Raw genomic sequence first — 11,225 nt, forward strand, 5'->3', positions numbered from 1 at the left:
CTTTCTCTACGTTGAGCGTCAAAAACTAAATTCCATTCACCTCCATTGCAGATATCTCAAAAACGAAACCAGAATCACTTACGTGGCTGGATTCTAGCAGATAAGAAATAACACACAGCATGTTTTGTTGCTGTTGATTTCGTTTTTTGTGTGTTTTGTTATTATGAGCTAACCACTCTCTTGTCTTCTCCTCTCCTCTCCTGGCAGCTCTCATTGTTTTTCTCCTAATGCCTTTATTTCTTCTCTTCTCTGTCGTGACACCCTCAGGGTAGGACTCATAAAACATTAGAGCGCTGCTATTGTTTGTCACCTGCACCAACAAATAACTTCACCCCGGGAAACTAAATGTCAGTGGAACCTTCTAAACGTACTAATTCAGGCAGCGGAGGGCAATAAAACGTAATATGGCAGCATTTAGGACACCCTCCCACTGTCTCCCTCCATCCATCCTCTATGTAAATTGGCTGCTGGCCCCATCTTGTGGTCACAAAAGACCATAACACAGGCAGACACAACTGCATCAAAAGTTTCTGAAAATCCAAAACTTTATTCATCAAAGATTTGTACAAATTGCAGATAATTACAAAATAAATACTCTCTTCATTTGTAAACTCTCCTCAAAGACTTTTAGTGGAAGTGTTCGTGTGTGGGTACAACAGCATATCCATATTTATTTATTTAGAAAAAGAATTTCAGTCACACTGTGCATTAGTCTGTGTTCTCCCCCTCTGTCTTGTCCTTTGTAATGGGAAACTCCAACGATGACCTGAACCGGATGGGCACTTGGTGCTCCTCGCTGATTGACTGCTTGGCCACAGGGGCATGAATTCGCAACTGTCCATCATCCATCAGGGAACAGGACAGGCCAGATAGATCCAGGTGAGCGGGCAGGTCGATCTTCTGGACGAACCCCAGCTGAGATGAGGCCGAAGAGCAGAAGGCGGCGCTGGAAGAGGAGGAGGAGCAGGTCTGGCTCTCCTCTGCCCCAGCCTGCTTCATGGCCACCACCGCTAGCCTGCGCCCCTCCAGTTTGACAGTGATGTCACTGGGGGCGTAACCACGTGCATCCAGGGTGACCAGGAGGTCACTGTTATTTTCTGAAGGCTGCTGTACTTGCTTCTGCAGCTCTGTGCTGGGAAGCTCTAGCTGTTGCTCTTTTCCATCATTCAGCCTGAAATACAAACAGGATCTTGATTAGAATCAACTTCATCATGTTTAATCTTTTACTCTTTCAACTTATCCTTAATTTTAATACATGGCATGTGTACTTATATCACTTATATAGATAGATAGATAGATAGATAGATAGATAGATAGATAGACAGATAGATAGATAGATAGATAGATAGAAAGAAACAATGGGAACAGGTTATACCACAAAAACATTCCAGCACACAACAGACAAACACAAGACAGAGATTAGAGCAAGAAAGAATCATAGCAAATAACATTTGGACCAGAGCTCAGTGGTTATAGGTATAAACTTTGCCCTGACACATCACACAAACATAAAGATACACTATTACATTACACACCCAGCCAGAGTGGAGGAAAGGAGGGGAAGCTGGCTCAGTCTGAGCAGGGGGTGCCCATCGTGGAGCTCCCTCAAGAGGCTGTCGGCCAGCTTGGCTCTCCGGTTGAAGAAGTCCTGCTGCAGCGAGGAAAGGGCCCCGTGATGGAGCGGCCACAGAAGCCGTTCCTGGCTGAAGAATGGGTCATCTGTGAACATGCTGTTCAAAGCACTGCGCTGGGACATCATGTCAGCGTTGGAGGAGCGTTCTTCTTGGCAAAACTTTGGTACAAGCAGACTGCGAGTGTTGTGTGTTGTTGTCTCCCTAATTCTCGTCTCCTTCTTCCAGACCTAATGTCTTCAGGCTCCAGTGAAGTGTGAAAACTTCCCACGTGTCTTCTTCTTGTTACTTGTCTCTCATGCAATGTTGGACATATACACATGACACTCTGCCTTATATACCCCAGTAGCTTTGCTCCCACCCACCCACCGTGTTATTTACACCCCATGAGCTCACTGCTTTTTGTCAGTGTGTGCCAGCGAGGTCAGGAATGCCCTGCAACTCATCAAAAGGCTAAAGACAGCTCATGGCCACATCCTTTTTGTGTGTGAGTGTCCACACTCTAGCCAGAAATGTCCTATTACTTATTCCTTCATTGCTAACTGTACCTCTCCCTAGTAACTAAATAATTGTAAGTGACCATGATGTTAAGCTTTGATTTAAGAGGAACCTAGTCCCATACAAAACCAAACCTTTTAAAATGTCTTTTTGTATCTGTCTTATGCCACATTCCATTATACCCCAAGCTCGGAAGTGACCAGTCCCTGAGTCGGAAGTTGCAACTGGGCAGCCCCTCAATTCATAATTTCAACTCAGAAGGTCAGAGGAACCTCACCAACCCCAACTGCGAAATCCAAGATGGCCCCTCCGTATATCAACAGTAGTAAATGCTGGAGTTTTTACTGTTTATTAGCACTTCTGTCATTAAATGGGTAGTTCAATTACTGCCTGTAGATGTGTTACTATGGTGGTAGTTTATGTGAAATGCTGCATAATGTGTTATTATGAACTGTTTTTGCGAACAATGGCTAGCTGGCTAACGTAAACATTGTTTCTGTGCCACATGAACATTATCAGTTCTGGTTATTCAGGTGTGATGTCATTCCAAGGGCTGAGTTCCGAGGTGTAATGAAATGCGGCATTAGACTGTACATAAAGATGGTTGACATTACAGCACACCAAAAATTATGCCAATGCGTCTTGATCAACACCTCCCGTCTCCTGCACTTAAATGGATGGGATATATACGTGTCAAATGCATTTTTCTCAAAGATGGTTTCTGGTATTTTAGGTAGTTCTTAGCACACTTCTTCACACTGATGTCTTTATTTTTCTGGTAAGTTTGGTTATTTGATGCTATAAAAACAGGGAGAAACATTATGATTGACCGAGAGGCTGACTCACATTTGGTCGAGTGCATGGTGTCGATACTACGGCTCCATACCCCGATCACTCAGACTCTGTACAAAAGTCCTGGTTGGATTCATGCTCTCTTACCTCTTTTCATTGACGTGATACATACAGTTCCATTGTAGCATGTCTAAAACTTCCATTCTGTCTGAACCAAGGGCTTTACTTCAGTTTTTGTACAGATATACGATGTTGGTGAGTGAGGTTTCGATTTTTTAGTTTGGACAGAGCTTGACTAGCTGTTTCCCCCTAATCATAATGCTAAGCTGAGCTAACCAGCTGTTAGTGACAGCTTCATCTTAAATATAAGAGTGTTGTTGATTTCAACACAGTATTACACTGGCCAATGAGACACAAATGGAAATCTCCTTTTAGGCAGTTAATGAAATGTCATAGAAAACTGAGTGTTGACATACTGTATACTGGAGGTTAAAACAAGTGGGAAGAGTATTTAAAACGTATTGACGTTATTTTGTAATCGTAATGGCTCACAAATCTGCCTCTTCATTGTTTCTAGGCAAACCAGAGATGTGTGTACACGTTTCCTTGGATGGACAAGAACATGAGCAGCTGTTCGTCACTGAGCATGTCGACCCGGAGTGTAAACAAAGCCTGTCTTGTCTCAGGTTACAGTTCTTCATCACTGCTTCTTCCAGAGATGAGCTCAGAGGCCAAACATTCTGTCTACATATGTGTGTGTGTGTGTGTTAAGCCAGTGTGCTGAAATTACGAGGAGCCTGTGTCACGTCTATTTGTGGCTGTCAAGGAACCATATTAAAAATCTGCTTCCATATCATTGGCTCAAACTGTGAGCTGGCTCATATGTGATTGGCTGAGAACAGCTGCCTCAGAGTGGTATTCGCCACTTCTGCTTGTAACAGTGGACTGAGACAAAAAAATAAAAAATATCATAAATATCACTATTTATATGTTCATATAAATTAAACACTGTAGTAAATTGTTGTTTTGAAATGTTTGACACTTTTAGGCATGTAATGGACCGTCTTTTCAATTTGGGAAAAGTTTGAAGTTGGATGTTTTAAGACATCAACTGTCATCTTTGAGTCATCAGAGCGGTAAGCCCACTGCAAAAAATAAAGATGTGTGTCAGTGAACTAGCAGACAGAAATAGAAAAGAAAGATTCATGGCTGCCTTTCCCTCAGCTGTAAATCGCTGGTTTATTATTACACCACCCATCTCAGTTTGGTGGTTATTTATGGCTGCTGAAATCAACCCTGGTCATATTGGTTAAGTGTTAATTGGGTTGCTATATTTCTATAATAGTTTGATCATATTTTTTTGATCGCCTTTCAAAATGAAAGACACTACTGATCAAAGACTCAATTGATGTAGTAAATAGCAGTGGAAGGATTTCTTGAGTCTGATATAAGATGATCACTCTCATGTCTCTTTTTTGATATCAGTTTATTTTCTGACAACCTCAAAAGAAATAAATAATGTATTTCAAACTGTAGGATTACAGATACGTATATCTGTATACTGTATTAGTATATTTAAAAACCAACTGAATCCCTTTTTAGTGACAGATCTAAGAATTGAAAATGTTGAAAATGTGATCTATGCATTGTAGTTATAGTTACTGTAAAAAAATTACATTACATTTCATTAAGATGACACTTTTATCCAAAGTAACTAACAATAAGTGCATCAACCATCAGGGAACAAACCCAGAACAACATGAATCAAGTAAATACAATTTGCTTCAAAAAAGCCAAACTACAAAATGCAACAATATAAGTACAAGAAATATATATTATATCTATATTATTTTTATTTCTCTATTTTTGGGGGTTATTATACATCATCTTCTTAACCAAGGTGTATTCAGAAGAGATGTGTCTTTAGTCTGTGGCAGAAAATGTGAACACTTTCTGCTGTATTTAAATTTTCGGACAAAATTAGCATTGTTTTACATGTTTCGTCAAATTGCAGCGAACAATCTGTAAAACTATGACAAGAAAATGTTATTTTATGTGCCAATCATAAAAGACAGGGTATAACTGTATTGTTTTTGAACATTACAGAGCTCTACCATTTTTTATCTGCTGCTGGTTGTCAGATTGGAACTGTGGGGATTTTGAACAGTGCATATAACAAACCTTAGAGTCTAGATAGTAACTGACTGTTCTTACACGTTGCAACTTTCCCTCAATGCACCAAACATCAACAGCTTGGTCATCATTCTGCTTTATGGCTTTAAGTGCCTCAACTATACATCCACACTATTTTACAAACTCTCATTTCATCTAAAAGATAATGGTTATTTTTTTTCAAGAAGAAATAATCAAATATAGTGAGTGAAGAAAACTCTACAATAACTGAAAATGGAAAATTCGGTGGGGCAGACATGGGTGAAGCTTTTTTGTCTTAATCCAAGAATGTTGTAAAATTGTATAACTTAATAATGTATACAGAGTATCAGTCCAGCACCATTCAACATTTGGATAAAATGTTTTACTGGCAATTTTCATTTCAATTTGGCAAAATCTTGTGTCTGTTTAAGTCAGTTTGACCTAAATGTTCATATTCATATCTTCATTTTCTCCATTAACGTCCAGTTTGTAAAAATGACTAACATCTACATAGACATTCTCGTCAACGTCTTCTTCCTGATCTTTTCTGTTGTGCTCTACACTGACACAGACCACCTTGGACTTCAAATGTTTACTGGGGTCCAATTCATCATAATGAGGATCTTCATCACTCTCTGGCTTCTCATAAGTATCATCTGCCACTTTGCCCACTATCTCCTTGTTAATGTTTTCTAAATCAAAGTTGATATAGTCGTGGTTCTTGTCATCTTCAAACTTGTTCCTGGCCTTGACGGACACTGAAATGCAAGCGTCACACAAAGAACATGAATACATATAAAAGCATTTTGATCAAAGTCTGAATCTGAAACAAGGGCAGGTGTGTTGTGGTGGGTACAGACATTGACTTAAGATGAGGGCTCCTGGCTGCTTGGCCTTTCCTCTTCTTCCCCTGTAGACCAGACCAACCACCAGGACCAGCAGGAGCAGCAGCAGGATCCCTCCTGCTATTGATGAGACCAGCAGCGACAAAGGCACTAAGAGAGAAAACAGTTTATCCTTCAGAACATATCTCATTTTCTGAAAATGTACTGCTACTTTCAAAGTTGGGATCCAGTTGAATCCAAACAGTTCTCACAATGAGCAAACACTTGGCGACTAAGATGGCATAGTACTTAAACTTTACTTTCTTTCATTTCATCATTTATCCTACGCCTCAGCGGGTAACGTTGTACTTTTGTACTCCACTGCATTTGTGTGATAGCCTTGCTGGTTACTTTACATTTTTCCTTTACATACAAAACTCAGGAAAAACTTGGAAGTGATGCATTCAAGACAAATATGGTTAGCTTTTGACAATTACATGTCAATACAATCACATTAAACATAATTTAGAAAATCACACTCCCTATATTGTATATCAAACTAAATTTAAAATACATATAATTTATAATTTTGAGGTCTGACTCGTGTGATGAGCATTTACTGTTTCTTTAAGTTTTATGAACCAAACAACTGGTTGGTGGAGTAAGTAATCTGCAGACTAATCTAATCTGACACTGAAAATATAGTTATCTTGATCTAATAATATATCATTCCTCGGGTGCAGTTTTCTGTGTTGAATACTTATGCTTCTGTTATTTGTGTTTTATGGTTTATTTATGTTTCTTACCTGTGACAGAGAGTCTCACAGAGTTACTCAGAGTGGAGCTGATGTTCATTTTCTCATACCAACACAGGTACAGTCCCCCATCAGCAAACCCTACTTTAGGAATGCTGAAGGTGGCAGAGTTGGTGCTTAAGGTTTGTATCTCTTTGAATGAGCCCAGGGTATTAAACAGGATGAAACTTCCACCTAAAAATTGAGTTGAGATCGAACATGTGATGTGAACGTCCTGACCCCAGGTGACCTCACCAATAGGGCTCATGGAGAGGCTGGGCTTGGGGAAATTCACTGTAAAAAGCAATACAATATTACAGCCTTACTTACTTTGCTTCTAATGATTTACACAAGCAAAGGAGACAGGGAAATCTGAATTATGTTTTCTTACCAGTAACAGAGAGTCTGACAGAGTCACTTAAGCTGGATCTGTAAGTTTCATCTGCAATTTTTCTCTCATACTGACACTGATACAATCCCTCATGATCAAAGTCCACGTTATAGATCCTGAATGTAGCAATGTTGGAATCTGAGCTCTCCGTCCCAGTGAAGGAGCCCGGACTCTTCTTCAGAATATATGCTCCACCTGAAAGCTCAGGTGAGCTTGAACAAGTGATACTGACATTCTGACCCCAGCTGACCACAACAGAAGGATTCACTGAGATGCTGGGCTTCGGGAGGGTTGCTGGAAAAAACAAAAGGAAAACACAATAATCAGATTTAGACACAGCTCTCAGAGTTTTAGATCACAATTCTTCTCCAACCCTGTCTCTAAAGGGATGTACTGAAAGGATTTGAAATTTTCAAGTAATAATATTGTGATCGAATGTTTATGAAGATGGACATGACAGCTGCCTTAATTGAACCAAAGAAACCTGATCACCACATGCCCACCTCCTCCATGTTAGCTGATTGAAAATGGATCAAATTAATAAGTGAAAATACATTTGATTTTTTATAGATGGATTAAGTCATTTTACGTAGTTTTTGTCGTACTTAGGTTTGGTTGTTTTAGTTGTTTGATGATATAAAAAGAAAAATAGAGAACCTTAATGAATGACAGCTGTGACTGACTCATGATTGGTTGAGCCTGTTTATTGGCTCTGCTCCTCGATCACTACTGCACAGACTTACATATCCGGGACATACAGTCAGTGCAAATTGTTTCTATTTATATTTCAGGAGGGACAATTGATCATATTTCAGATACAGTCTTTCGTGTAGGAATCGTTACACAATATTTCTTGTTGAACAAGATTCTTAAAATGAATTTACACATTTACAATAATACTTTTACAATTTTGAGAAGTGCTGGATTATGTCCATCATCAACAGTGCCACCTCCTGGTACGGATGTGTCACAGTTGTGACCCTCAGTATGTCTGTTTGATATTGTATTCACACCATATCAACTCTTTGTAAAAAGTATAATTTTCTTTGCTGCCATATTTTGGGGCAGCTGCATCAGAACCAGTGATTCAAAAACTCAACAAGCTGATTGAGAAGGCTGCCTCTGTGCTGGAGGCCGGTGGTGGAGAGGACAAGGATGTTGCACAAATCATATAATGTCCAAAATCTCACACCCTTTGCACATCTACTAGTGAAACAACAGTGGGTTCTCCCATTGAGTTGCAAAAAAGACCGATACAGAAATACTATTTTACCCTGGCAATTGCACTTTATAATGACTCCCTTCTGAGCAGAGGCAGGTGAATCATCTGTTGAGATGCATGCAAACATTTTACCTTCATATTTGCACATACTTTGGATATACTTTACCACTGCACCCACCCTAGTTTGTGTTTTGTGGTTTATGTGTATGAGTCGATCTATCTATCAGATACTGGATGTGATTCAAAATTCTCCTCACCTGAGCAGACAACACCAGCATCCTCATTATGTGAACAGTCATGGTTCCCAAATCCACTGTGCCGACACTGACTTAGAGACCCTTCACTTCCTGAACAGTCCACGTCATCAAGCCAGATATTCCTGCTTCTACCTGCTCGACCAAAAAGGGTTTCTACTGTGGCGGCCACTGCTGTGCCACAGTCGAGGTGTCTGCAAACCACCTCAGTGTCATTCAAGTCCCAGGAGTCGTCGCACACTGTTCCCCAGGTGCCGTTGTGATAAATTTCAACCTTTCCAGAGCAACGAGTGTAGCCAGTCAATCTTATTGCTAAACAAGAGGCAAAGAATTGAAAACAGAATGTGTTCATCATCATGAGTTCAAATGTTATCATTCAATTACATGTGTGTATCAACAAACAACTATAACTACATAAAAACCTAATTCAAATCTCAGAGATATGGGAGGTGATTTAAAATGCTCCTCACCTGAACAGACAACACCAGCATCCTCATCGTGTGAGCAGTCATTCTTCCCAAATGTTTTGTGCTTACAGTCACTTAGAGACCCTTCACTGCCCGAGCAGTCCACATCATCCAGCCAGATATTGCCAGTTCCTTCGCCAAAACGGGCCGCTCTAGGGGCCCTCAGATTCATACCACAGCCCAGTTGTTGGCATACCACCTTAGCATCATTCATGTCCCAGTTGTCATCACATATTGTTCCCCAGGTGTTGTTGTGATAGATTTCAACTCTTCCCGAGCACCGAGTGGATCCAGAGCCAGCTAATCGGATCTGAAAACCTATCAGGCACAAGGCATTACAAACAGCATGTTAATATTTTGCTCAACACTAAAATAAGGTTTTATATGACACAGGAGAGTAAACCTACCTTTAGCAGGTGAAGTTAGGGTGAACAGAAAGGAGACTGTAGGAGGGAAAAATGCTTTTTCTTAATACAGTGAACTGAAAAGTGCTGAAAGGTTTCGGATTCAGATTTCTATTTTATTAAACATTCAGTTATAACTAGAATGGTACATAAACCAAACTGTCCCCTCATGAAACCATTTTAAATTCAACCTGCATTATTATTAATTATTCAGTGAGACATCAATGCCACATTTTTACACCACGTTTTGTGTAATCTTGGTTACAAAAAACCAAAAGGATGGGGGTGAAAACATAACCTCCTTGGCGAATTTAATGAAAACCAAGTATCTCAGTGTCTCTCTATGTGCACTCTCAAAAAGGAGACATGAAAGAGAAAACTGCTTCAAGATCTATATTGAAAATGTATCTTACCAACAATCGAAAAGTACTGTCTGCTCTTCATGGTTCGTGAGAAAAGCTGCTCTGCCTCGTTTATCAGCAACAAAACAGAAGACTGAGGATTTCCTGGACGACTCGTCTTTGTATCTCTTTCTTACTTGGAACAAAAACAACAGAACATTCACCAAACCCCTCCCACAAACAGGAATTCTACTATAGCTATTTCTTTCTGTATATTATTTATCAGATCTAATTTCCGTTCACCAGCAGCCATACAAGGCTCCATATAGAAGCAACCCAGTATCAGTTTGCAAAGTGAAAAGAAAACCTTGCTCATGACTTGTGTATCCCATGTTTAGATTCTTTAGACTGTCCTGGATGCCTCTGTGTCACACATGCATTAGGGTCTGTCTGTTAATTCGACTTGGTTACATATGAGAGTGACTATTTAAGTCTTGTCATGTTCAGAACACTATGAAATAAAATAAAAAAATACAACTGTATCTGTAGTATCAATACACTTGTATCTGTAGTATAAATCCATATGTATACTATAATCACATCTGTATCAATAGCATAAATACAGATGTGATTATAGTATAAATACACCTGTAGCTGTAGTATAAACAAAAAAGTGTTTAGCATAAATACAGTTGTCTCTATAATATAAATACACATGTAGCTGCTGTATAAATGTGGCCTTATCTCTAATATAAACACAGCTGAATCTATGGTATAAAAACTGTTGTATCAATAGTATAAATACACCTGTAGCTGTAGTATAAATACATGTGTCTAGCATAAGTACAGCTGTATATATAGTATAAATACACATGTAGTTGAAGTATAAATACACATGTAGTTGAAGTATAAATACACATGTAGTTGAAGTATAAATGTGGCTGTAGCTGTAGTATAAATACATGTGTCTAACATAAATACAGTTGTATATATAGTATAAATACACACGTAGTTGAAGTATAAATGTGGCTGTAGCTGTAATATAAACACAGCTGTATCTATAGTATAAATACAGCTGTGATTATATTATAAATACAGTTGTAGCTGTAGAATAAACACACTTTTATCCATAGTATAAATACAGTTGTAGCTGTAGAATAAACACACTTTTATCCATAGTATAAATACAGTTGTAGCTGTAGAATAAACACACTTTTATCCATAGTATAAATACAGTTGTAGCTGTAGAATAAACACACTTTTATCCATAGTATAAATACAGTTGTAGCTGTAGAATAAACACAAATGTATCTATAATATAAATACAGTTGTAGCTGTAGAATAAACACACTTTTATCCATAGTATAAATACAGTTGTAGCTGTAGAATAAACACAAATGTATCTATAATATAAATACAGTTGTAGCTGTAGAATAAACACAAATGTATCTAT

At 38.8% G+C, this 11,225-nt stretch overlaps 2 protein-coding genes across 2 annotated transcripts; both read right to left on the reverse strand.

Moving 5' to 3' along the window:
• Nucleotides 1-527: 527 nt before the first annotated feature.
• Nucleotides 528-1,948, reverse strand: hspb9 (heat shock protein, alpha-crystallin-related, 9). Its single transcript, XM_020104451.2, has 2 exons — nucleotides 1,536-1,948; nucleotides 528-1,171 (listed from the first exon to the last, which is right to left on the reverse strand). Exons 1-2 carry the CDS (start codon nucleotides 1,757-1,759, stop codon nucleotides 709-711), a joined length of 687 nt encoding a protein of 228 aa, XP_019960010.2. The 5' UTR covers nucleotides 1,760-1,948; the 3' UTR covers nucleotides 528-708.
• A 2,445-nt stretch (nucleotides 1,949-4,393) lies between these two features.
• Nucleotides 4,394-9,997, reverse strand: LOC109640450 (scavenger receptor cysteine-rich domain-containing protein DMBT1). Its single transcript, XM_020104452.2, has 8 exons — nucleotides 9,845-9,997; nucleotides 9,435-9,470; nucleotides 9,031-9,345; nucleotides 8,564-8,872; nucleotides 7,085-7,378; nucleotides 6,706-6,987; nucleotides 5,936-6,070; nucleotides 4,394-5,833 (listed from the first exon to the last, which is right to left on the reverse strand). The coding sequence occupies exons 1-8, from the start codon at nucleotides 9,873-9,875 to the stop codon at nucleotides 5,517-5,519; spliced, it is 1,719 nt and encodes a 572-aa protein (XP_019960011.2). The 5' UTR covers nucleotides 9,876-9,997; the 3' UTR covers nucleotides 4,394-5,516.
• Nucleotides 9,998-11,225: the final 1,228 nt, after the last annotated feature.

This window comes from Paralichthys olivaceus, chromosome 5, assembly GCF_024713975.1.
Source record: "Paralichthys olivaceus isolate ysfri-2021 chromosome 5, ASM2471397v2, whole genome shotgun sequence".
Lineage (NCBI taxonomy): Eukaryota > Metazoa > Chordata > Actinopteri > Pleuronectiformes > Paralichthyidae > Paralichthys > Paralichthys olivaceus.

Excerpts from the sequence above, each read along its gene's own strand:
- LOC109640450 (XM_020104452.2), bottom strand. The coding sequence starts at position 9,875 with ATGAAGAGCAGACAGTACTTTTCGATTGTTG. Across the intron at positions 9,471-9,844 it reads ACAGTACTTTTCGATTGTTG|TCTCCTTTCTGTTCACCCTA; the intron begins GTAAGATACATT and ends TCCCTCCTACAG. Across the intron at positions 9,346-9,434 it reads CCTAACTTCACCTGCTAAAG|GTTTTCAGATCCGATTAGCT; the intron begins GTAGGTTTACTC and ends TGTGCCTGATAG.
- hspb9 (XM_020104451.2), bottom strand. The coding sequence starts at position 1,759 with ATGATGTCCCAGCGCAGTGCTTTGAACAGCATGTTCACAGATGACCCA. Across the intron at positions 1,172-1,535 it reads CTTTCCTCCACTCTGGCTGG|GCTGAATGATGGAAAAGAGC; the intron begins GTGTGTAATGTA and ends TTTGTATTTCAG.